At 37.5% G+C, this 27,506-nt stretch overlaps 2 protein-coding genes across 6 annotated transcripts in view; both read right to left on the bottom strand.

Annotated features, from left to right (window-relative positions):
• The window catches only part of POMK (protein O-mannose kinase), a 29,161-nt gene extending 28,695 nt beyond the window's left edge, over positions 1–466 (bottom strand). The window contains exon 1 of one of the 5 annotated variants that reach the window (XM_019742129.3): positions 411–466. The gene's annotated coding sequence lies outside the window, so the exon portion shown is untranslated. Of the gene's footprint in view, positions 1–36 lie in introns of all 5 variants that reach the window. The other 4 variants (XM_074329592.2, XM_019742128.3, XM_088793611.1 and 1 more) reach the window with 4 other exon arrangements.
• Positions 467–3,076: 2,610 nt separating this feature from the next.
• FNTA (farnesyltransferase, CAAX box, subunit alpha) lies at positions 3,077–22,828 on the bottom strand. Its single transcript, XM_019742115.3, has 9 exons — positions 22,538–22,828; positions 19,981–20,066; positions 16,891–17,005; positions 15,401–15,505; positions 12,585–12,711; positions 10,881–11,029; positions 6,841–6,903; positions 5,725–5,896; positions 3,077–5,439 (listed from the first exon to the last, which is right to left on the bottom strand). The coding sequence occupies exons 1-9, from the start codon at positions 22,747–22,749 to the stop codon at positions 5,317–5,319; spliced, it is 1,152 nt and encodes a 383-aa protein (XP_019597674.3). The 5' UTR covers positions 22,750–22,828; the 3' UTR covers positions 3,077–5,316.
• Between the last annotated feature and the right edge of the window lie 4,678 nt (positions 22,829–27,506).

Raw genomic sequence — 27,506 nt, 5'->3', positions numbered from 1 at the left:
CTGCTTTTAAAAAAGAGCGGCATGTTTCCACCTAACCCTGAGCTTGCGCCTTGAGGAAGCCAGCAGCGCTGGCACGAATGACCCCGTGCAGAACAAACGCCAGGGAGACGGAGCTGAAGCCTGTCACCGCGGAGTGCCGGTCATTTCAAGTCCAGCTCCCGCACCGGGCAGGACGCGGGGGAGAGGGGGGCGGGTGGACGCCGGCTGGACTCGGGGCGAACGTCCAACAGGCGCGGCACAGCTACCTGGGCTTGGGGGCGCGGACCGGGCCAGGGGCAGGTCCCGCAGGAGACCGAGCTGCCTTCCACGCCCGCCCGCCCGCCCCGCAGCCCCTTGTCCCTCGCCCGCGGCGTGCCCTCCATTTCTCTCCTCGCCATAAACCCGTCCCCGCCCCGGCCCGCGGTGCCTACCTGCGGCCCCCGGCCCCGCACGCTGCGTCCTGCGCCTGCGCGGCCGGAAACCCGCCCCGGCGGGGCGAGCGCGCGGCTGCCCCCTGGTGTCCGCCTCCCGCCGCGCCCCTGAAGGCCCGACGCTGCCCGGCAAAGCCCGAGCTTGAGCGCATCCCAGATTCCAACCCAGGGGCACGGATCGGTCAATCTCCTATTCTGACTTCTTTCTGAACGTGTGCGGAGGATGATGTGTTGCCCTATCATTGGTTTAGTCCGGACGCCCAGGCTGGAGCTGGGTACGGTGGAGAGGAGTTGTAACCTCTAGACCCTTCATAAAGCTCCCAGACAGTGCAAAGCGGTGGTTTCCAAAGAGTAGTCCTCAGACCAGATGCTGATGCTTAGTATCTCCAGGGAAATTGTTAGCCGTGCACCTTCTCGGCTCCATCCCAGACTTGTGAGGGAGGTAGGGTCCAGCAATCTGTGCTCTAACCAGGCCTCTGGGCGATGCTGATGCCCTGAAGGTTGAGAACCATTGGTGGAAGGGAAACTCAGGGGTTTAGCCCAGAGCAGGAAAGCTGAGCTTCACTCATTCGAGGGCCCCAGAGAAGGAGCACTGTCTGGAAAAAGGGAAGGACGCTGGAAGGCTCAACACATCACACAGGTGTTTGAACCTGGTGGAAAATGAGGGGGGAAAGGTTGAGACCTTGAAAATCCGGTATACGATCCTATAACTCTGCTTAAATCAGAAGTGTTTTCTACTTCTACACTGACACATTTTCTAAGTTTAGACTCAAGAAAATAACACGACATGCATTAAAAAAAACGAGTTTGTACTGGTAATCCAAACAATGAAAATTAAAAATAACTAGAAGCACAGCAGCTGGATGGCTCAGTTGGTTAGAGTGGGAGCTCTGAACAACAGGGTTGCCAGTTCAATTCCCACCTGGGCCAATGAGCTGCGCCCTCCACAACTAGACTAAAGGACAACTACTTGGAGCTGATGGGCCCTGGAGAAACACACTGTCCCCCAATATTCCCCAATAAAATTTATTTAAAAACCCCAAAACTAGAAGCTACTTCCCTATCAAATTGGCAAATAGCACAAAGAATAGTAATGCCTTCTGTTGATGTACAGAATCTAAACGATTTCCCACATGCATACATGAGTGTAAATTTGTATAACCTATACCAACTCCTCCAGTGTAAAAAAAAGCCTTAACAAATCCCCTTTCTAGGAATTTACCATGTGGAAATAACTGAATACGTGTGTAAGATGTATGTACAAGAGATCTTAGGGAAGTATTGTTGATAAAGGATGTTTATAGGAGGGGGAAAAAACCTTAAATGTTTAACAGTAGGACTTTCTGAAAGAAATTATATCCATGCAACCATTAAAAATGATCTGTATAATGGGTACAGTTTCAGTTTGAGAAGATGAAAAAATTCAGGAAATGGTCGGTGGTGATTGTTGCATAATAATGGGAATGTACATAACGCCACTTAAAATAGCTAAAATGGTTAAGTGTTATGCTATGTATATTTCACCTCAATAAGAGATGCTGGTTGAGACCCACTGACTTGATATAATTGCCCACGAGTGGGTTACAACCCAATTTGGAAAACGTTGATTTTTGTAACATAACCTCCAGAGGGAAATGTTCTGGACTCTCTTGTTAATTTATAAGTTAATATTTAGGATATAATCAACAATAAAATTTGAGTTTAAGCCCTCACAGAAGGATGTAAGTAATCAAATTTGTCCTTTTTGAACTCTTCTTGACTCCATCAGGCAACAAATCCCTCCTGCTTCTGTGTTCCCAAATAGTATTTCTTCAAATAGCCAATAAACATTTTCAAGGTACTGAGGTGCGTAGCATACTATTGGTCTCAAAACAGGTCCCTGAGGGTAGAGACGATGCTGTCTTACTCTTTTCTAACTCCAGCTTTTATGTAGGTAGTATCTATTTACCATATTTAATTTTTTAAAATTTTATTAATTCATTAATAAAGCAATAGACTCATTACATGTTAACAAATCTGCTGAATTAATTTTCCAAATTAAGAAAAAAGGAAAAATGGCATTGTTTCACATTTTTGCAAATCTCTTTAGTCTGACTTAATAGAAGTTATCTAGATTCTCATACTTCTACATTCAATCTGTTGCAATATGGTGTTTCAGTGGAAATAGATTTAGAAAAACCTAGACTCATATACATGGATATATAGTTGGAAAGGGAGTATTTTAATAGCCTTTTTAGAAGTTGTGGATATTCTTTGATACTACATTCAAATTTGACAAGTGGTAGTTCCTCAAAGGTTAGTTGCAGTGTGGAATCTGCAAACTTATCAATGTACTTTTTGTACTGTTACACCTTGTAATTCGGATTGTTTAACCATGCACATTACAATCAGATAGGTCATTTGGAAAATACTGATTTGTTGAGTTATGCAGCTCTCCCAATTGTTGATATGTTTAATTATACAATATAAAAAATGGCGTTTATTAATATCATCACTTTGATTTCATTAGAGAGGTTTCTAGGTATTAGGAACCTGTCAGGCTTACCATGGTAGATTAAAATTTTTACTTGAAAGCTCAAATTTTATCATTGGCAAAACGCTTAGTTGTTTTCCTTGAAGTGACAAACTTCATTCATTATTGAGAAAATGCATGCCAGCCATCCAAGTATGAATAACTAGTTTATTAGTTGTTCATGTGAGTAAATGGCACTTGATGAAAAGCAGCCTGTTCAGCCCACAACTTACACATTACACAAATGCTTTTCTTCAAGACAACCACAAAGATATGCTTTATACATACTTCCATTCAGTCACACAAAATATTCAAAAGACAGATCGAGTATTGTGAACATGATTACTGATTCATCAAAGACATTCTTCAGTGAATGCATGGCAGTGAAGAATACGACTACTACGTAACACTGCCTTGGTTAGTGCTAAGGCACCAGCAGTTTTACCTACCATTGCTTTTGCACCAACTATACAAATAGCAACACAGTGATACTGCTATTAGGCAAATAATTTTGAACTAGAAGACCCCTTCAAAGACCACATTTTAACTGTAGGTCCAATGAAAGAAGGGCACTGCTGGGTCTATGTATCCAGTTGCCCATAAGGAGATGGCCCTCATTAGGAGTATCAGAGTCTGAAATCATTATACATTTAAACCATGGAGCCTCCTCACCTGATTCCATGTTCACTAAGCAACCTTTTGATAAATGAATTGCCACTTTGTTAAACTTCAGGCAAAAAATGCCAAGTGGCTAGGCTGATGTTAACTGTTTGGTCTGCTTGGGTTACATTTCTCAATGTCAATTAGTAAATAGTAAACTGCCATTAGGCTTTTTATTAAACAGTCTCTGTGAGCTTTGTTGAGATTCAGCAGCCCTGAATCCAATCAATTTTGGCACAGTGATGAAACAGTTTCTGAGAGTAAATGCTATCTTATGAAAATTTCTCCATATTATTTTTGTTCTTTACAATACTTACGAAACAGTCTACATAGGGATGATACTTTATGGCAATTTCAAACATAAAATCAGAGATTTCTGGAGTCTAAAAACAAAAACCCTAACATGGAAAATGTTAAAAATAATACCCTATTTTCACCAGGAAATTTGAATTAAAATATTGTTATTTTCTGAATTCTTGAGATGACTATTCTACTCTATATAATTTCTTTAGTTGTAGTTTGGTGCTTTGAACATTGAAGAAAAATTCTTTATTGATAGTGAGATTTAATTATGTGCAGGTAAGAGAAGTAGCTTGTTTAACACTTCAACGCCTTCCTGTCTTCCTGAAATGCAGAGGATGGAAAGCTATAAACTACATTTCCCCGATTCCTTGGCAGTTAAAGAGTTTTAGATGTCATTTAGTTTCTTTCCAATGAGATGCACTACAGTGAGCCTTTAATTTGGAGCTGCATGACATGAGAAGGGAAGCAGATGAGCCTCCATGAAATGTGGCAGAGGTAGACAGTCATGGAGCTGGTAGCCTCATTCAGCAGTTTCCTGATCCCAGCACAGGCAACAATGTGATGGTCAAGTTCTGTAGTAGTGTGGCTTTGAGATGTATTAGGCTGGTGCAAAAGTAACTGCGGTTTTTGCAATTATTTTTAACCTTTTAAACCGCAATTACTTTTGCATCAACCTAATTATTTCTGAAAGGTTAGGCAATTATTCTGTGAGCTATCTACATATCTTAAACTACCTCTAGTAGATTTTGTTACATACAGTTAAGAACTGACCATTTCAAATTTTAGACATTTTCTTTAACATACTCATGTTTCTGGTTTCTATAGTTTTATAGTAATATTTTCTTCCTCAATGGCTTAAGCCGAGAAAAATGTCCCTGTACATAGTTAAATGATATTAAAAAAAAAAAAACTACTATGGCATTGTTTTAGGATACATCTGTAATTTTATTACAAAACCATTCTTTTGGCATTAGTTGGTTACAGTGATAGCAAGATACTGTGAGTGTGGCATAGCAGCTCTAATGTAACAATTGCATTCCCTGCTTCCTGAACCGAAACTTAAGTTACCTCATATCCATTACGTACAAGTTACCTGCAATCATTAATGCTCCAAGTCCTGATGCAGATACCATTGAGGGAGGAGGTGATGCTAAGGGGTTAGAGTAAATGTTGATAAGACTACAAAACTTCTTTTATGGGATTTTCTGTTTCTTCTTCCTCCCCCCGAATTATTTTGCTTTAAAACAACAGAATTAGTCTGAATAGCAGCAGCACCCCAGGAGCATCGTACTTAATTCTAGTTAAAAAGCAATACCTGTGCAATGTACGTTTTACACCACAGGCAAAGGGAATGATTGCTCTAGTTTTAAACTCTTGCATTAGAGTCTCTTAAAAAAATAAAAGCACTCCATCAAGTTATTCTAGATGATGTTATTGCTGTACATTGGTTGGTGGGTCACTTTCTGTGCTGTGTTTGCTTTGAAGGGATCTTCCGATATATCTCCAATATTCCTTTCTTATAGTGTCCTTTTCTTTAGCTAGGATTTCACATAACTAAAAATGAAAAACAAAAATTCATTGAAGAAAATCTGTAATTCATCTCTAGGGCAAATGCTTTTGAGCTAATACAGTTTAACACAGGTCATGTTCAAATGAGATACACTGCTAGAGTCATATATTATGTTTACTAGTGACATGGGTATTGCCCTAAACTGCAGAAATCGTCCTGCATTGAATTCTGAGTCATCGGAGTTGAAAAGGGGCGTGATCAGTGGCACTGAGCAGGCCCAATTCTGAGCTATCTGAAAGAAAAGCACTGAGTCCCACCCACCAGCTTACCTCTAATGCCTTATTAAGAATGTCTTCCTTGTTGTCACACTGGTTTTCCAGCATATCTTCATAGATATCCACAAGAAAGGCAATTAGGTAGGGAGAACTGTGACTTGGTTGTAAATCAAGTAATTGGTTTAGCAGATTGGGATATTTGGAAAGACCACGATCCTGCAAAATCCTAAAAAGAAAATTATCCTCAGCTTTCAGAAGGAAGAATAAAAATAGTAGAAAGAGCAAGAGGAAACAGCCCCTGTGACATAGCAAGAAAAGGAGACTTATTTTGAATGAATGAGGATGAAATGAATTGAAAATTTTCAACTACATGTGTGCTTTACCATGGGCAATTAAGAGCTGAGTAAAATTAGTTTAAAATAATAATAAAATTTAAAAGTCACCCTTTTAAACTCAAACTGCAACACAAAATTAGAGCAAAAATTAACTATTTTATTAAATTAAAAAGTGAAGGAAAAATACAGGAGAAATGTTTGTTTCTTCTTGAGATGGTTTCTTGTCCCTTTAGCTCTCCACATATTATAGGCCCCTACCCTGGACACATTTCTCAATGTGATTGGGCTCCGTGCTTTGTGCTCTTTGGGCCTAGATTCCCTGGAGACCTCTAAATACATCAGGGAGCCTGGTTATGTCAGTGGCCAGGCAAATGAAATATTCTCAGTTTAAGGAGTGAGACTTGTAACAGGAGAGCTCTAGAAGTAAAAACAGAAAGGCTGGCTATGCATCTATCTGTGCTACCTGCTTGTAAACAGTCTGCCTTGCCTTTACTGTGTTCCTGAGCTGAAGAGAAATTGAGTGTGTATATTCCGTTCTCTGACATAAAGACTACAGGATTCATAAACACAATTATAACTGTTATTGTTTATTCACTACATAATTTAAAAATTGTGCTGGTATATGCTTGGAAGGTGAAGAAAAGGGTAGAGGGCACTCTTCTTGGGTATTACCTTACATTTCTTACACAGAAGTGAATACTATTACACTTCAGCTCTTAGAGAAAAAAGGAAAATTCTTCAGTATCCTTTTGGAATCTGCTTATGGAACATATTCCATGATGCATCACATTAACAGATTGTTTTTTATGTAAAACAAGCAAAAACAACCTCTTACCCTTTCAAATAGTTCCATGCACTTTCATTATGTGGTACTAGTTTGATCATTTCCAGAGTGTACCTGTAAGAAAACAATGTCTATTTTATACACAAATAAGTATGTGTATAATTTTAAGAGCAAAGCAATAATTAGAAACAGTTTTAATGAGATTGTGGCACAGCTTAGATATATGCCTTCACTTATCTCTCGTAGTGGTACTTTGGTACTTCTCTAAGTCGTATCTAAATTAGAGAGTCCCTCTTGTCTGTAGTTGTCAATTCTTATTTACATAGTTCCTCCCTACTGTATATTTGTATCCAATTCTGGGGAAGGACATTTAATTAATATGAAGAAAGCTCAATACACAATAGAAAAATAAATTAATGTGGGAGATTTTAATTTAGACTTTTCCTCTAAACGAAATGTCATCTAAAATAAGGCGATTTTCCTTTTATTGGTAAAACAATCTTGGGTGAAAAGTCTAAGATCTACTTATGTTCAACAAACCCTTGAATGAAAATGAAAAAGAACTATACAATCTTAGGAGCTGCAATAAAAAATAGACAGCATGGAAATTATATAGACAAAGAATAAAAATAAAAAACCAACACAAATGTGTATTACTTACATTCCAAAACAAGATTACTAGTAAACTATGATGTGATTCCTAGTCAAAATGAACACTCCCTGCCTTTCTCTTCTCCTGAACCATATTATTAAATTCAGATCCAATTACAACAAACTCCAAGAAAGTTACAGAACGTTGCTTCACTATATACTTGCTCAAATGAGTAAGTCACTGACTAAAGTTTAGTAATCTTGCTTTTGTTGCAGTGTTGATACAAGTTTTTTTTCACAGAGAGTAATAAACTCATTCAATATTATCCAAAGGTTTTTTCCAACTACTTTTACATGACCTAATGTTTTAGTTGTTAAACCATGTTGCGCAGGTATTAACTAGTTCTTATAGAAGATTTTTAATTTCATTTTGGCAATACCAAAAAAGTGTTTTTACATACATGCAATAAAGTATTATGTTTTAATGGTTAAAACATGGACTGTGACGTCAGATTGCCTTGCATCAATCCTAGCCCCATCAGTTATTATCTATGTGCTCTTAGGTACATTACAGAACTACCTTGAATCTTAAATTCTTCATCAGGTACATCAGAGTGTTGTTATGAGAATTAAATAAGAATTCCTGCCATATAGTAAATGCTTGATAAATGGTAACTATTATTAATAGTACTAGTAGATTATGTACTCAAATGATATGGCCATGATACATTAAGTGGAAAAAAGCAGTGTGTATAATAAGACTACCTAGGCTACTGTGCATAATGTTTGCAAATGTATTTATAAGGCTTGGAAGCATTCACACTACTTGTAGCTTACCCTAAAGAATGGGATATGGAAAGAGGGAGAATAAGAGAATTTTGAGGTTTTATTTTATACAATTCAGTACAATTCCCCCCACAGCTAGGCTATATTACTTTTATAATAAAAGGAAAAAAAATACAAAAAATAATCAGCTATATCTATCTGTATTCTTAGAGTTAAAAGAAATTAAGAAACTAAATTCTAGATAACCACAGCTATTCCTAACATGTTAAATATTTATTTTACCTATCTGAAGGGTATAGTGAATCTTAATTATAAAAAACTTAGATGCTTGGCTGATTATCTGTTTCTATTCGGTAGAAAAAGCTAGTGATCTGCCTTTGAAGACAATGAGAAAAGTTTGCATTTTCTAAACTCTTCATATTCAATTTTGAAATACCTTATTACTCCTAACCTAATATAGTAAGTTACAGTAAATAACGAATAGGGAATACCAAGGGTGCTAAAAAAATGTATACACATGACTTGCATTCATGTTTTGTTATCAATACATATTGAGTATTACAATTTTCATAGTTTTTTCCTTTCTTAAAATGTGTATACACTTTTTTTGGCACTCTCTATATTTTGAAATCCCTAATCATTAATTGGGTTAATTCAAGGTAGCAGTCAAGGTAAACTGAAGCATTCTACCTTTTGGCAAAAAAAGCTACTGAACTTTCTAAAGGACGACACTTTACTTTCCTTCGGAGCACTTTTTTTCTAATCCTCACAACAGAATACCAACTCTAAAAGAAAAAACAAGGAGTTAATAGAGTGCTGAAAGATGAGTTGGAATTGTCTATAGTTAAGCCGCAGTATTTGGGTCTGATTAAGAATAAAAAAATTATTTCATAAGTTCACTGTTATTCTTTACATCAATCTATTCAATAGTTCCCTATGATGGAAATGTTCTTTATCTGTGCTGTCCAATATGGTAGTCCTACCCACATCAGGGTACTAAACCTTTAAAATATGCCTAGTGCAACTGAGGAATTTTTAATTTTATTGAATTTTAATTAATGTGAATTTAAGAGCTACTTGTGGCTAGTGACTACCATATTGGACAGTACAGCTTTGGAGAGTGGCGCAGTAGAAAGCATACGTGTGCCGGAGGGGTATGTATGTAGCTGCTCCGGACAGAAGCCCAGAGCACAGAGTTAGTGCAGGACACTGGATTGTTGGCTCTTATTTTTTAAATGTATTATCACCAGACCCCTGTGTAGAATAGATAAAAGAGCTAGCGGCCCTAATCCAAGCAGAAGTAAGGCAAGGGAGATGACAGGCAGATGTGCCATTAAAAATCAGCTCTTTCCAAGAGCTGTTAAAATAACTTATATAAAAGGAGAACTGACTCTGGGTGGTGAACACACAATGGGATTTATAGATGATGTAATACAGAAATGTACACCTGAAATCTATGTAATTTTTCTAACAATTGTCACCCCAATAAATTAAAAAAAAAAAACCTTATATAATTAAAATTATGAGTATGGTCTCATGAGGCTATGAAAACAATAAACATGTTCAAATTTAAAAGAGACAGAGCTAAAACAAAATCAGAAAAGAGGTGGCTATTAATGTTTATGGATATAATATAGAAATTCATGCCAATTCAGAAACTTCTAGCTCTTATAACAGCTTTAGGTATGCTAGACCAGTAGTTTTCAATTGCGGATGATTATGCCTCCCACCCACCCGGGACATCTACCAATGTCTGGGAACATTTTTGTCACAACTCACAACTAGGGTGGGGGGGATTGCTACTGATACCGTGTTTCCCGAAAATAAGACCTAGCCAATCAGCTTTAGTGCGTCTTTTGGAACAAAAATTAATATAAGACCCGGTATTATATTACATTACATTACATTATATAAGGCCCGGTCTTATATTGTAGTAAAATAAGACCGGGTCTTGTACTAATTTTTGCTCCAAAAGACAGACTAGAGCTGATTGTCCGGCTATTTTCAGGGAAACATGGTACACAGATGCTCCTTGACTTACGATGAGGTTATGTCCCAGTAACCCTATCATAAGTTGAAAATATCTTTAAGTCGAAAATGCATTTAATACACCTAACCTATAGAATGTACCTTAGCCAAGCCAGTTTCTACTGAATGTGTATTGCTTTCACAACATCTAAAGTCAAAAAATCTTAAGCTGAACCATCAAGTCAGGGACCATCTTGACAGGGCATAAAGGCCAGGAATGCTACCAAACATCCTACAATGTACAGGACAGCCCCTACAACAAACCATATATGGCTAAAAACCATACACTAGAGTAACATGGCACCTGGGGATTATCATCTAAAGTGCAACAGAATTCAATGAGATAGTTTTTAAATAAATAAATAAATAAATAAATAAATAAATAAATAAATAAAACAAATGAGGAAAGAAAGAAAAAGAAAGCTTCCTAGACACTATAAACTCTAATTTCTTCTCAATCTGTAGTAGCAATAGTATTTCAAGAAAGTTGAGACACTACGAAGTAGAGGTATACTATATTATTTGTAAATTTATCGTTATAGATTTCATCTAAGTATTCTGTCCTATTAGTTCCATGAGGGTAGGACTGGGGGCAGTCTTGACCTTTGCTGTATCCCCAATGCCTGAGATATGGTAGGCACACAAATATTTTTTTAATGAGTGAACAAGTGAAGGCGATTACTAACTGGACTTCTCTCTCCAATATAGCACAATCATTGTAGCCAGTGGTATTAGAAATTACGAAGTATCTTTGGTTCCAGACAGAGTTATTTCTCACGTCCTCTTTAAGAAGTTGGTCTACATACTGCAGCTCATTATCCCAAAGTTTAAATTCCTAAAAGAAAATAAATAAAGTATCCAATTAGAAATGTCTCATTATTTATAAACAATAAAAATAAATAAATCAAATTTCAGCAAAGCTGAGAAAGCTGAACTGAAGATGTGGGACTCAGCTCAAATTAAGAGGAAAGTGATAGTTGTAGGTCAAGAAAATGGAGAGGGAAAGAAAGTATTCAAAGACAAGGGAATGGTCATGAGGAAGGGAAATAATTCGGAAGAGAGAGCAGCCAAAGTGGCCTGTAACTCAATACCATCCTCTTGAGAATAATTTAGATACCAAGAGGCACGTTTACACTATTTGACCCAAGAATTATTTTGAAGAACTAAATCAAAAGCAAAAAATAGTATATCTAACTAAATGCTCATTCACTGTTTATGGTAAAAATTTAGAAGGGAAAAAAAAACATACCTCAGTAATAAGAAAATTACTAACTACTGTGTATTAATTTGACGTGATTTGATATTAATATATAAATGACACTAATGTATTAAAAATGTACATATATGACAAAATTACATTAAAATACACACAATTAGATTTAGACAAATTGTTTACATTATAAAGCTGTTTTAATTAAAAAATTATGGGGAGAAGCAATAAAGACAATTTGAAAAAAGAGGAGAATGATCAAAACTTGTAAATGTTGTAAAAGTTGGGGACATTAACTATGAAAATGCTCCTAGAGTTGTATTTCTTATTTGATAATACCAAAACAGAATTTCATAAAAAATAAAAATAGTGAATATCTTTAGAAAATGTATCCCTTTAATCAAATTTAGAAAAGTTTAGAATTTTAAATTTAAAAAATTTTGGTGAAATACTTTTGGTATAATGAACAGTACAGAAAGTAGAAATCACTGGAAAAAATTCACAGGAAACACTAGAATTGTTTGCTAGAGTAAATAAAATGACCAGAGTAGGAGTTATAACTATTCTCTTCTATTCAGGATTTAGCATAGAATTTTAACAAGTGGGTAGAAATAAAATATATAATAGTTACTGTAAAATCACAATCCAAAGTTTATGTATGCAAAAACCTTAGTGTGTACTATGCCCGTGTTAATAACACAGCTGTTATTAAAAAATTACAACTACTTTTTCTATTCAATTTGCTAACAAATATGTGATGCATATCTCATCTAAAAAAACATTAAAAAGTTACTATTCTTCTTCAATATGAAGCTATTCACCAACATATCTCAAGAGATTATAAATGTTAACCAACATGAAGGATGTCAGGTTTTAATTAAGTATCTTAATAACTACTAATAATTATATATGTATTGTTAAGATCTACCGTGTTTCCCCGAAAATAAGACAATCAGCTCTAATGCGTCTTTTGGAGCAAAAATTAATATAAGGTCTTATAAGACCTTATATTAATTTTTGCTCCAAAAGACGCATTAGAGCTGATTGTCCAGGTAGGTCTTATTTTCAGGAAAACAGGGTATATGTATGTTTCAGTTCAGAAGTATCCTTACAATTTAATAGTAATTGTAATTATTTGAGTTAAAAATAAAAATCTGAAAGCACTGTAATAAGGCAATACCTGAATAACCCACTGTCGATGTTGCCAGGCATGATAATTCTTTGCATCCTGATTAAGAATATCAGCAATAAACTCAAGCTCCTGAGATGGATCTTTTAGCCATTCCACTAATACTCGCCTATGATGCCTAAAGCCAGGAGAAAAAGGGAGAGAAGTCTGTGTTAATTTACTCAAGAACTAAAGTATCAGCTGCATGTGCTATGCTAGGTGATGTGTCTTAAACTTAAGAAATTCATCTCTAATTCTCAAGACTCTATTGGAGAGAAAAGGTAACTAGCACAAAGGAAACACTAAGAGAAAAAATTTCAGAACACTAAGTTGAAAAAGACAAAACAGTGATTTATGAGTAAAATGAAACCAAATAGTTTACAGCTTAGAGAAGGTTTATCTCAAGATAAATCTAAAGTACATTAACCTTCTGACAACCACAAAATTCTGTCGAAGAATTTTGAAACACTACCAGGTGGCATAATGAGACTATAGGAAATGTAATACCATTTATAAGTATAGAAGCTCCTCTGGTTATAAATAGGCTGTCAGTTGTCCTTAAGTCCAAGTGTCACCATACAAGCAACTGCTTGCTCCACCAGTTCATGGCCAGAATTAAATTCACTTCTACTCTGTCAAGTAGCTATGCCAAGTTACAAGTTTGTCAAAAGAGAAGTTTTCCACCTTGGAAATACAAAAAAACACCCCTATCTACTTGCTATGTCTTCTTTTCTCAACAGCCAAGCCTCATATCCCATTTATGATTCAACTCATTATGTGGTTTCTTTCCTCTTCCTACCACTTCACTCCTCACCCCTCGTGGGAAGACTGCTCATGCCAAGGTCACTCAGTAATATCTACCTAATTATCAAACCCACTGGTCATCTTTTAGTCCTTACTTTCCTAGACCTCTCAGCAGTAACTGATAGTGCCATCTCTCCTCTTGGGTTTCTGTGACAACACTAACTTTGGTTTCCTTTCTCGGTCATCCTGGAACACTTTTCTGCCTCTCAACTAATGATGCTCACCAGTGTTCTATCCTCAACCTTCTCCTCTAATTCTCCCTGAGCATCCTTATTCTTAGCTATGACTTCAACTCCAGATGAGCATTTTCAAGCACGTACTAGACAGCTTTATACACAGGTTTTCCATAAGCACACCAAACTTCATTTGTCCAATACTAAACCCATCCTTTTCCCAGGAATGTGCTGCTTTGTCTTCCAAATTCCCCAGGTGGCTGACACCGCCATTCACCCAGTGGTCAAGTCAAATATACAGATACCACTCTCCATCACTCTTCCAATCATTTAAACTTCAAATCATGCTGTTCCAAAGCTCTTCTCATATTGATCCTTATCTTCTCCATATCCCACCACTCTCATAGCCTATATATTTCAATGGCCTACCAGGACTGTGAACCTATTCCATTTAGGTACCACCCTGCTCTCAGGATAAACCTTCTAAGACACAAACCCAATCATGTTACTTCCTTAATTAAAATTTGTCAGTAGCTCTCCACTGTCACTAAGCTCAAATCCACACCCCTTATCAATTTTCATAAGGCCCTTCATGATTTTATCCCATGACTCCCCAAATACACCGAATCACATGGAACTACCGTGTTTGCATGAAAATAAGACCTAGCCGGACCATCAGCTCTAATGCGCCTTTTGGAGCAAAACTTAATATAAGACCCGGTATTACATTACATTATACAAGGCCCGGTCTTATATTAAAATAAGACCGGGTCTTATATTAATTTTTGCTCCAAAAGACGCATTAGAGCTGATGGTCCGGCTAGGTCTTATTTTCAGGGAAACACGGTACATGCAATTCCCTGAGTCCATTGTGCTCTTTCTGTCATGCCTCTCTGCAGAATAATCTACCTCAGAGGTCCTTCCTCTCAGAAATTATCCTTAAATCTCAGGCATAAAAATAGGGTGGTGTGTGTCAGTCATTATATTGGGGGAAAGAATGGCAGTAAGTCCCGCACTATGAGCAGGCAGTCAGGGCACAGAAGGAGGAGACAGCTCTTGATGGTACACCATGTCACTTCTACTTCACTACCTTCACCATCACCACGTCCTCCTCTTCCTCTACCACCACCATGACCACCATGACCACCACCACCTCTTCCTTCCCTTCCTTTACCACAAGAACAGCAGCCACAGTAGCTTCCATTCATAGGATGCTCACTATATCCTGGGTGCTGTTCAAACTCTTTATTTCTCTTCCTCTTGCTCCAAAACTTCTTTCTTCCCATTGTGTTCTGTTCCCCTCACAAAGTTATCCATACTCTTGTCTATGTTAATTTAAGGACTTAATTTCTAGAACAAATACACTCTGAAAAAAGCTTTACCATTACGCTTTTCAAACTTCATTGTAAATGACTGGTTTTATTATTTGTTTTCCCTGTTAGACTGTGTCTGGTTCATCTTTGTATCTTCAGCATCAATACAAAAATTTTGAATAAACAAATGAAAAGATCAAATACCAAAAAGTCATTTTTATGACACACTGAACAGAAAACATTTTTTCAGATTTGTTTATTGAAAATTTTTTCTGACTCCAGCAGTATTACATGCTAATGTCGAAATTTTCAAAAATAATAGTAGCAAACATTTCAGTGTTAACTATAGGTCAGGTACCACTTTAAGCACTAAACACAAAATTATCTCATTTAATCTTTCTAACAACTGTATCAGGTAACATTAGCTCCAACCCAAAGCAGTAAAATTATTAAGAAACAAATAATTCCCTATATTTACATCATGCACTGATAGGTACTATTAGCATAGGGACATATTTCCTTCCTATTTTCATCTTACCAAACTTGATAGTTTTTGGGCTGTTCTTCTATTATTGCAGTGATATAGTTCATTTCCTCATGTAGATCCTTTTGAAGTGACTTTAAGAGAACTCTTCGAAAATGCCTACAATAAATGTCAAGCATTCAAAGTCTCATTACTCCACATAAATTACCTAGCTACAGTATCAAATAAAGCTACAACAACATAATTAGACTTTTTTTTTTTGTGGCTGTCCAAACTCATACAACTACCTGGTGATTGCAAGAATGAAGTATTTAAAAAGAAATTTTTTTAAATTCCCATTTGGCAACCCTTCCCCTTTGGCAACCATAAGTTTGTTCTCTATACGTATGGGTCTGTTTCTGTTTTATTTTGTTTATTCATTTATTTTGTTTTTTTAGATTCCACATATAAGTAAGATCATATGGTATCTGTCTTTTTCTGCCTGACTTATTTCACTTAGCATAATATCCTCTAGGTACAAATGGCAAAATTCCACTTTTTTATTGCTGAGTACTATTCCACTGTATACACTACATCTTCTTTATCCATTCACCTGTTGATGGACACCTAGGTTGCTTCCATATGTTGGCTATTACTAGTAATGCTGCAATGAACATAGGGAGGCATGTAACTTTTCAAATTAGTGTTTTTGTTTTCTTCGAATAAATACTCAGAAGTGGAATTGCTGGATTGTATGGCAGTTCTATTTTTAAGTTTCTGAGGAATCTCCATACTGTTTTCCCTAAGAATCAAGCATTTTGAAGTAAAAATAGTGAAAGGCAACAAATGTGAGATTGAAGACAAGACAACCAAATAGTAATTATTTCCAAGTAATACTCGGTGTTCTATTACATAAGAATCAAAGGAATCTCTTTCCCTGTATGGCATAGCTTGTTCATTTAGATAATTTTTTATATAATTAATTCCATTATGAACATTATCACATATTTCACTTTTAAAACCACCACAGAGGGGTGGAGGAAAAAAAAACAAACAAAATTTTACTTATCAATAAAAAAAATGTAGTGGAGAATGAACTCTGTATCTTCCATAGAAGGAATAATGTCTAAAATGAAAAAAAAGTTACACTTTAATTCAAGAGAAAAACAGCCAAGAGATACTGCCTCTGGGGAGTGGGACTCTGGGAGAAGGAATGGGGAAGAGACTCAGTGAGTTTCTGACTTCTAAACTCGTGTGTGAATTATTATTCTGATAAAAAGTCCAGTTAAAAAAAAGAAAAGCCTGGGAGTGGCCGGTTAGCTCAGTTGGTTAGAGCACGGTGCTCTTAACAACAAGGTTGCCGGTTTGATCCCCGCATGGGCCACTGTGAGCTGCGTCCTCTACAACTAGATTGAAACTACTTGATTTGGAGTTCATGGGTTCTGGAAAAACACACTTAAAATAAATAAAAGTTTGAAGGAAAAAAAAGAAAAAAGAAAAAGAAAAGCCATCCGAACTAAAACATGAGACATTTAAACAGGACATTAATAATGTGTATTACTTACCACACTGTGTAATTGGCTGCATTTAATTCAATAGCATCTCTGGTTAGTTTAAAAGCTCGTTCGCTTCTTTCATCACGCTGCAGAACAGCCCGGAAATAATCATAAACATCTCTAACTGGAAAGAGAGCACAAAAGTGCATTAGGACTGTCTTTCTTGTTTAAAACTAGCATTATAATATAAAATGTTAAATCTTCGAGGAAAGACACTTTATTGCATTATTTAGAATAAGCAAAACAGTCACATGACTGTGTGAATGCCATCCTGATAACGCTTTAGTGTCAGAGCCACAAAGTTTCTAAAACTTGTGTCTTTTTTCACTCAACATTGTTTGTGAAATCTGTCCATGTTGCTAACAGATCTAGATCCTCTTAATGGTTATATAGTATTCAACTGTATGACAGTGATACCTTTTATTTATCCATTCTCCAAAACAGGAATGTAGAGGAGGAAACAGGGGTACAGAGAGGATAAATATTAAATAACTTGTCCAAGGTTACAAAGCCAGTAAAATTGAAATTAGAATTTGAACCAGGTGGTTTGGCTCTGAAGTCTGTGCCCTTAACCACCTAGTACATGTCTTCTGATGCCATATGCCAGTGAACCCAGAATGTATCATAGAAGCAGCACTTCAAGGTTGTGAGATATGGGTATTTTCCAGTTTTACATTCTGCTTTCCAAAATGACTCAACGTATGAAAACTACCATCTGAAATGTATGTTTCTGTTCGTATGTCCTAATACCTGATATCATAGAGTTTTAATCTTTGCCATTTAATTCATGGGTAGAAAATGGCATTCCCATTTTATGTTGCATTTCTCTCATTCATAAGATTTTTCCCCCCTATTTAATGGCCAATGGAATTTTCTCTTCTATGAACTGCCAGTTCATATCCTTGGTCCATTTTTTGGTTAGTTTGTTTCCTTAACCTTTTGTAGGAATTCCTCCTAAAGTTCTAAATAACAATCCTCTGTTTTGGATGGTATTAGGTTGGTGCAAAAGTAATTGTGGTTTGAAAGGTAAAAATAATTGCAAAAACTGCAATTACTTTTGCACCAACCTAGTATTATCTTTTCCCATACTCCCACTTGCCTTTTAATTTGTTCATGGTGTCTTCTGTTAGGCAAATTTTAAATTTTGATATACCTATCAATTTTTGATCAGTAGATGATATTTCTCTATCTTTTCCTTTGTGGTTTCTAATCATGATATATAGAGGGTGCCAAAAAAATGTATACACATTTTAGAAAGGAAAAAACTTCCCCTTTTCCTGTTTTAAGAATGCGTTGTATGCTTGTTCTGCTAACTCCTGTCTCACGTGCATTGTTTGGTAGACTTCTGCGGTGAGAGTGTAAACTGTTCCCACACCACAGCAGAAGCAGCAGGACTGGTAGCTGTGCGAGGCCTCCCGGATATTCCCTTGTGCACATCACACCATGTGTCTCAAACTTATCACAAAAGCGTGCAATCGTTAGGCATGTTGGAGGTTCTCTTGCATACTCACGCCTCCATTGTCTTTGTACTTCCACAATATTCTCAAATTGCGCTCCACTCCTTGAACAACCATGCTTCTGCCATCTTCTTTGACTGTCCTGCCTGTTGCACAGTGATGCTAGCATTTATTTGATTAATACCATCTTTTGAGTAAACATCATACTACACATGACTACCATAATTCAATTCAATTTCGAAAAGTAATACATAGATAACATCTCTTAAAATGTGTATACATTTTTTGGTACCCCCAGTATATTTAAGAATTTAAAACGTTGATTTATTTTTTTTAACCTGCAAAAAAAGGTCTTATTAAATTATTTTTAACCCCAAGAGAAAAATATGATTGTATCAGTTTCTCCAACATCTTTGTTATAGGTACCTTATGAATCTGAAAAACTTGTGGTTTTCGTGTCTCTGATCACTAATGATATTAACGTCTCTTCACAGGTATTTTTATTTCTTCTAGTGAATTACATCTTCACATATCATATCTCTTACAATGTGGAAGTTTTGCATTTTTATACAATTATATCTTCTGATCTTTTCCTTACTCAATTCTGAGTTTTCTATCTTGCCTACTATTACTTTTATTCACCCCAAGAATGAAAGATGATTTTCTAATGTTTGCTCCTAGTATATTTATAGTTTTGTTTTAGAACTTTATTCATCTGTAATTTATTTTCATGTAAGATTGAGATAGGGATATAATTTTGCTTCTATCCAAATGCATAGCCAACTATTACAAAACCATTGATTAATCCATCTTTTTTATATAGGCATGAGATGTCTTTTTTATCAAATATTAAGTTCCCATTTATTATTGATGATGTATTTTTAAGTTCCTTATTAATCTACTCATTTCTACCGCAGTTCCACATGTCAAAATTATTTTTAGTAGTATATTCATATTTGGTAAGGCAAACCCTTACTTATACCATTATCCTTCCTTTTCAAACATTTCTTGGCATTACCTCATAATCAGAAAAAACAATAAATGCCTTTCTTATAACAAAGCCTTCACTGAAATAAATACCATGCACACACACACACACACACTACAAAACTAGCATTCCATTTTATTCATTTCTTTCCTAGAAGAACAACTAACAATTAACATTTGCATGACCTTCAATTTACAAAGCATGTTCACATTCATTGTGAAAGAATGATACTTTGTCAAAGAAAAAGTATCATTTTAATATCAGTAAATGTATTCCAACTGGCCTAACACTTCATTGCCAAAACATATTTCAAAATGCTCATGTGTCAGCAACCAAAGTTTATTCTAAATCAAACAATAACTCATTTATATTGTATCTTATACGCAGATTAAATAGTAAATGAAAAGCACAATCTCATAATAGCTATTATGTATTATAATGTAACATTCATTACTTAGATTTAGAATATGTCCACTCTGTGCAAAATAAAACTTTTAATCATGAAATAAATTACAAAAAAAACACAATGTTAGCTTACTATAAATCATTTAAATCTTTATTAGACAAAAATCTGTCATCTACCTAACAGGTGTGAATTTCAACTCTACTACTAAGTTTGCCTTATAGATCTTTTCCTAATACAAATAAACTTACATTTTTCACTATAAATGATCTGGACAACTGGATTGGGGCCATCGTTCTGCGGCACTGGATCTATATCAGCCCATTCTGCTCTGTCCCTGAAATGTATGTATTTTTTCAGTGATTATATTCAAACACATAAGAAAAAGAACTCTGGTGTTTTCAAAAATGGCAACAATTACAATTACATTAATACTTATGAACACTACTCATACTTACAAATACTTATGAATAGTAGTTTATAAATATCTTAATGTAACCATGGTTGGATTCTTCATGACCAAGTTTTTCCACTTTGCTTTACATGTTAAACTTCAAAATAAAAATAATATGAATCATCTTCTAATTAAATAAGTTAATAAATTAATAGCTTTCAAATTTAAAGTTTTTATTTAAATGGAAAAACACATTTTTGTAGCAAGTACACGGCAGTTTTAAATTAGAAATCAATCTAATTCATCGTGCTAACAAGACTCTTTGGAGTCAGTCAGCGTTTTTAAAAATCTGAGTAACAATTTACTAGGAATTAACATTTTAAAATCAAAGTAAACACTATTACTTAACTGTATACTGAGAGGTGGTCAAAGTGGTCATTAGAAAGCAGGCTTTGGAATCTGACAACTGTTTGAATTGGAATATTGGCTCTACCACCTACTAGTTATGTGACCTTGAAAAAGGCTCTACCACTTATTAGCTGTGTGACCTTGAAAAGTTACTTAATTCTCTGGGCCTCAGTTTCTTCATTTATAAAATGGACGTGATAATATTACCAATGAACCTTAGAAGGCTGTTTGGAGGATTAAGTGAGATAACATAACATGTGAAGCACTCAAAATGTGCATAATACTAAGCATACAGTATACGGTAAATAACTATATACAGTATATATACTCTAACATACGTATTAGCATTTAGTCTATAGTAAACATACTATATATTACTGTGCTTAAAATATTTATGTGCTATATATTATAAATATAGCATATAATAAATGCATATACCATGTTTCCCTGAAAATAAGACCTTGCCAGACAATCAGCTCTAATGTGTCTTTGGAGCAAAAATTAACATAAAACCCGATCTTATTTTACTATACTATAGTAAGTACAATAAGATCCGGTATTATTATATTATATTATACTATACTACATTATATTATATAAGACCGGGTCTTGCATTAATTTTTGCTCCAAAAGATGTATTAGAGCTGATTGTCCGGCTAGGTCTTATTTTGGGGGAAACACAGTAGTAAGCATCCAATGACTACTCTCATTATCAATGCTAAAATAACATTATAGTGGCAACAATGCGTGCCTACAGATATTTGTGTGTGAAATGCCCAGTGTGATCAAATTTGTTTTAACACTCGTTTATATTCTTTTCCTTTCACCAATTTTTTAGTTCTCTATACTGATCAGCTACTGACAGCAAAGATTCTGTGGCTCCAGACAATCTCAAAACTGTGTCCAGTATATAACAAGAAATACAGGGAAAACAATTACCTGAGGGGTGGGACCTAGAGCCTGGGGGAGTGTCATGAGAAAGGTAAGGCTGTCATTTAATCACTGGGAAATCAGACACAGCCAAGTGAACAAGCTGACTATTTCACAATTCAGAGAGATCTGAGGGTTACAGAGCCACCCTAACCAATTTACATCAGTAAAACATTAACTCCAGTACCAAATCTGGATAGTGACTTTCACTCATTCATAAAAACAAGGTAAATAAGCCATCTAATGGCTTTACGTAGACCTACACAAATCAAAAAATAAGATCTAAGGACTTCTCACTTGTCTCTGCAGGTTCCACTGGAACTAGGGAACCAGCATTATTCCAAGAAAGCAAAGAACTGATAGGGACAGGACTGGGAGTTGGCAAATGTGGGCAGGAAAGGAAGGGAGTTACAGCAGTACGCACGCTGCCGACTACACAGCACTTGTATCACGCATGAGGTGATGCAGGGTTATACACGAGTTTAAGGAACAAATAACTTTTCGTTCTTGTAGCCTTACTCAATGCCTGGAGGACGCTAGGCGCTAAAATGTTGACTGCAAGTCCGACAGGTCTTATACTGTAGCTCTCTCCATTTCAGAACAAACCGAGGGAAACCCTTACACCGTGTTTTTAAGGTGAGCAGATCTGGACCTTATTTAAATCACCATTTCCTGCCAGGTTATCAAAATGCGCCCAACCCTTTCAGTATTCAGATTATCAGGCTCTCTCTGTCGGAGCACGCAAGAGCGCGGGAGATTTCTTAAATTCCTGAATCACGGCACCCAAACAGCCTAAGAAAGTGCTGTCCAGTGTTCTGTAGTTTCTACGCTTCTTGGGGTCCCGCCTGTCCCCCGGCTCTCGGGGACGGCACTGGCTCAGGAAGCCGCAAGCCCTACAGGAGCGCGAGGGCCGCGGGCGGGCCCTGACCCGCCGAGCGCACGTCCCGCCGGCGCGACACCGAGGCCGCGGAAACTTCAGCCAGACACGCTGAGGCCCGAGAAGCCGACCCCGAACCGCCGCCCAGGTGGAGACCCCGCCTTCCAGGGAAGGTCCGAGGCCCCGCTGTGGGCGTTACCTGTACAGGACATAGGTAGGCGAGTCCAGGCTCAGGAACCCGTCGTCCATGGGGGATGCCATCGCCTCTCCGGCCTCGGCCGCCATCACTTCTTCCTGCTGCTGCTGCTGCTGCTGCTGGGGCGGCAGGGGGTGCGGCTGGGGCGGCGGCGGCTCGGGCTGACCAGGCTCGCTGCCCTGCGCAGCCTCTCCGACCCCCTCAGCGGCCGCCATCTCGGCTCAGTCCGCAGCGGAGCTGGCGGCGAGGCCCCGCCCCTGCACGTCCCGCCTCTCGCTTTCTTCCCGACGGGAAGAGGCTCACTTCCGGTTTCCTCGCTTCCTATCATAGAGATGCAGGCCAGAGAGTCCCGGGGCGGCCACCCTAGCTTTGGTCGTATTTGATGGGCGCTTGTCAGGGAGTGAGGCTTGGCCTCTGTCTCTAGAGGTGCCAGAGTTCCCATTCTCAGCCCATCTGTAGGCCTTCCCAAATGCTTATAGTTGGTACTTAGTATGGATGTAAAAGGGGCCACATACTAAACCTAAGCTCAGAGGCGGCCTGCATGGCAGGTCCTACAAACTCAAGAGCTCAATAGTCACCACATAGGACGTCTGAACATAAAAATTCCTAACTAAGAGCTAGTCGTGGCAGGTAGTCACTTCCTAGGCCTGTAGCTTCCTTGACAAATGCCAATCTTTATCTTAAGTGAGCCTGTCTATTGTCTTTTTGCATCTAAGATAACATACCTTTGAAATGTGCGAAATCTTTTCCATATGTACTTCAGGACACACCCAAGCACCAGAGCACGAGACCACAGAACCCCTCATTGTTACATTGTTCCCCAATACCATCTCTATGTGCTATAAATGTTAACTGTCCTGTACCCACCAATATAAAAGCATGTTTTACTTTTTATCCAATCCCAGAGATTTCCCTGCTTTGCATTCTCCCATCCCCTTAATGTACCACCAATGATTTCATGTAACCCTTATGTCTAATGTATCAAATAAGCTGAAAAGCTGCCATTCTACGGAGCATTTTCTCAATCTGTTGAGATTTTTGCTTCCTTGCAATTGTCGTCAGTTAGGCTCAAATAAACTAAAAATTCTCTACTGGTTTGGACGTTTGTTACATCGATATTGGGAACGTGCTAGTGTTTAGATTCCCCTCAGTAGGATTGATAGTTCTTCCTTCTTTAGACAGAGTCCGAGGGGCAGTGGATAAAGGCAGCTGGCCGACAGCTCAAGACGAAACCCTCCTCCCTCCTCCATCTTGAGGAACTAGCCTCCAGTGCTCCACCCACATTAACTTTTTTAAGGGCATTTACATTCCTTTTATACTTTTTTCTTTTGGATACTAAGAGTTTATACTGCAGAATTTAAGTAATCCGGTGTTTTTTTCTTTTGAAATTAACGTTCCAATATAGTTATGTTCTTATACACATAACTAATATGTGTATGTTATAGGAAAGGTAAACATTTGTTTAACTATTTACTACCTATCATTTGTCAGGGTTGCTAATGGCAGTACATAAAGTCTCTGCGGGCGCAGTTTACATTCCAGTGAAGGGTAGTAGAATATGCCACCCTAAAATGTCTGTAGATGTTCAGGATGTAGTGCTCCAAAATATGCTACTTTGGTATATTATTTTGAGCTGTGCTTTCAAAACAGCAAATGGAAGGACGAGTATTCTCTGAGTCCCCCCAGCTCCCCAGCCCGCACCTGTATGTGCCTAAGACATATCCTCCAAAAGGAACTCAACTACTCAACTGTCATAAATCCCCTCCCCAGGAGTTTTGAGAATAGAAGTGAACACCACATCCAGACAAACTATCATATCTCCAATCTATTCTTCTAAGGGCTCATTCATCTCTCCTAAAAATCATTTACTCTCCCCTAAGAGGCCTACATCACCCCTACCCTTTCCCATTAAGATGGTATTTAAGCCTGAATTCTAAGCAACCTCAGGGAATTACTAATTTTTCCCTAGGTATGTACCATGTACATGTTAACAGATCTGTTTATTTCCCTCTTGTTAATCTGTCTTTTATTACAGGGGTGTCAGCCAAGAACTCAGAGGCTAAAGGGAAAAAATTTTTTCACCTTCTAGAGTACAGTCAGTAAAGCTTTTGTGGGGACTATTTGAGCAGAGACCTGAAAGAGGACAATGCATGCCAGGTAGCAAGAACAGGAAGTGCATGCTTAGTGTGTTCTTGGTTTGGCAAGGATGCCAGTATGACTGAAGCCCTGAGAATGAGGGGAAGTGATTGGCAGGTGAGAAGATTGAAGAGGAAGCCAGAGGCTATGGTGAGAATTTGGGATTTCATTTTTATTGTGGTGGTCGTAACATTTATCTTTTTAACCATTTTTAAGTGTACAGTTCACTGGCATTAAATATATTACATTGCTGTGCGACCATTGCCACCACCCATCTTTTTCATTTTTCCTAAGTGAAACTCTACCCATTAAACAACTCCCCATTCCCTCCTCCAGCCCCAAGTAACCACTATTGTACTTTTTGTCTCTATAAATTTAATGATTCTAGGTACCTCATAGAAATGTTATCATACAGTATTTGTCCTTTTGTAACTGGTTTATTTCACTTTGCATGCTTTCCAGGTTCACCCATGTTGTAGCATGTGTCATAATTTCTTTTTTTAAGGCTGAACAATATTCCATTGTGTGTATGGCCTATATTTGTTTATTCATTTATCTGTTAATGGACACTTTGGTTGTTTTCATCTTTTGGCTGTTGTGAATAATGAAATGTTAGTCCCTGCTTTCATTTCCTTTGGGTATATACCCACAAGTGGGATTACTTGATCATGTGGTAATTGTTTAATTTTTTGAGGAACTGTTTCCACAGCAGCAAAACAGGGGCTCCAATTTCTCCACATACTCACCAATGCTAGTTATTTCTTAATAACCATCCTGAGTATAAAGTGGTGTCTCATTGTGGTTTTGATTTGCACTTCCCTAATGATTAGTGATGTTGAGCATCTTTTAATACACTTATCGGCCGCTTGTGGGATTGATTTTAAGTGTACATAAATAGACTCCTTAGAGACAAAAAGTACACTGGATGGCATTAATGACATATTAGACATTACGGAAGATTAATTAATTTGAAGACATAGCAATAGAAAATTCCCAAAATGAGGAAAAAAATAACTGAAGAGATTAACAGCATCAATGAGCTGTGGGACTTCAGCTCACTAATATATGTGCAACTGGAGATCCCAAAAAGAGGAGCAGGGAGATGGAAAAATTATTTGAAGAAACAATGGCTGTAATTTTAATAAATTGGACGAAAGCTATAAACCTACAGTACAGATCCATGAAACTCAATGAACCCCAAGCACAAGAAATGTTAAGAAATATACATAATCACACATCAAATTGCTTAAAACCAGTGATAACCTTAAAATCAGCCAGAGTGAAGACACATCATGTACAGAAGAACAAGCAAGGGTGAGAGAAGACGCTTATTGGAAGCTATGGCAGGCTGCCTCTAACATGGCCCCTAATGAGCCCACTTCCTGGTGTTTACAGCCTTGTATCACCACTCCCTCCCCTTGAGTGTGGGCTGGGCCTTGTGACAAGCTTCTTATGAATACAATACAGCAAAATAACAGGATGTCACATCAGATTACAAGACTGTGACTTCCAACATGTTTACTCTCCCCTCTTTCCCCCACCTTTATGTCTCTCAGAGCTCTCACTCTGAAGGAATTACACTGCCATGTTGTGAGCTGTGCTATGGAGAGGCTCCATATAGCAAGGAACTGAGGTCTCTGGTCAATAGCAAGCAAGGGCCTAAAGCTTGCTAAGAGCTACATAAGTGAACTTGGAAGTGCATCCTCCCCTAGTCCACCTTGAGATGACTACAGCCCTGGCTGTAGTCATTAGGGAAATATAAATGAACACCACAGGATACTATTATACACTGGTTAGAATGGCTAGAATTAAATGAACTGTTCAAATCAAAACCACAGTAAGATACCACTTACACCCACGGGATGACCAGAATAAAAAAGAGGGATGCAAGTATTACTTGGCAAGGACATAGAGGAACTGGATTCTCATACACTGCTAGTGGGAACATAAAATACACAACCACTTGGGAATACAGTTTGGCAGTTTTTAAAAATTAAGCATACACCTACCATAGGACCCAGCCATTCCACTCTAAGTGTTTACCCAAGAGATATGAAAGCACATGTCCATACAAAGGCTTGTAAACAAATATAAGTTTTACTTAAGAGCCCCAAACTGTTAACAACTCAAATGCCCATCAACAGGCAAATGTTCATCATTACACATTCGTTCATATTTTGGAAAATTTCCTTAAAATATAGTCCCCAAAATTAACTACCAGAATAGGACGTAGAAACACTTTATAGCTCATGTCACATACAATCAGATAGCTGTCAAAATAAGTACTTGTGTATTTGCAGCTTTTCAAACTTACCAGAGTTCTACGTAGTATGTACCTGAGGTTTTGTTCACACTGAAGTTACGTATCTGATTGTTCTGCACTGCTGTTGATGTGTTTGGTACAGGGATGAGAAAATGGGCAAGATTTTGACTTCAGAAGTACAATCGTCATAGCAGAAATCTTCCTTCCCTTTGAATCCAGAATGGTAGCTGTGGTAATTTGGCTATTCCTCCACTATATGCCGTCTGCCCCCTGAACCTGATCTTGTCTGTGACAATGTTGACAAATAAAAAGAGAAGTGATGCTGTGTAGTTTCCAAGGGTAGGTCCTAAGAAACTTTGAAGCTTTCACCTGGGTCTTTGAGAAGACTGCTAGTTGCATGTAGTAAGTCCATCGCCCAGAGACTTCATTTTGTAAGTGTGTCCAAACTAGTCATGTGGAGTTGCCTGATCAGCCCTCAGGAGTTCTGTTCGTATCAGTCAGGGCACCAAATGTGTGAGAGAACAGCTTTCAGGCGACTCTAGCTTCAGGCATCATCTAACTGCCACTGAAGGA

This window comes from Rhinolophus sinicus, chromosome 16 (genome assembly GCF_057876585.1).
Source record: "Rhinolophus sinicus isolate RSI-liver-muscle chromosome 16, RSI-T2T, whole genome shotgun sequence".
Classification (NCBI taxonomy): domain Eukaryota; kingdom Metazoa; phylum Chordata; class Mammalia; order Chiroptera; family Rhinolophidae; genus Rhinolophus; species Rhinolophus sinicus.
This window is presented reverse-complemented; position numbering and strand designations above follow the sequence as displayed.

Excerpts from the sequence above, each read along its gene's own strand:
- FNTA (XM_019742115.3), bottom strand. The coding sequence starts at position 22,749 with ATGGCGGCCGCTGAGGGGGTCGGAGAGGCTGCGCAGGGCAGCGAGCCT. Across the intron at positions 17,006-19,980 it reads GATCATTTATAGTGAAAAAT|TTAGAGATGTTTATGATTAT; the intron begins GTAAGTTTATTT and ends CTCTCTTTCCAG. Across the intron at positions 12,712-15,400 it reads CCCAAAAACTATCAAGTTTG|GCATCATAGGCGAGTATTAG; the intron begins GTAAGATGAAAA and ends TCCTGGCTTTAG.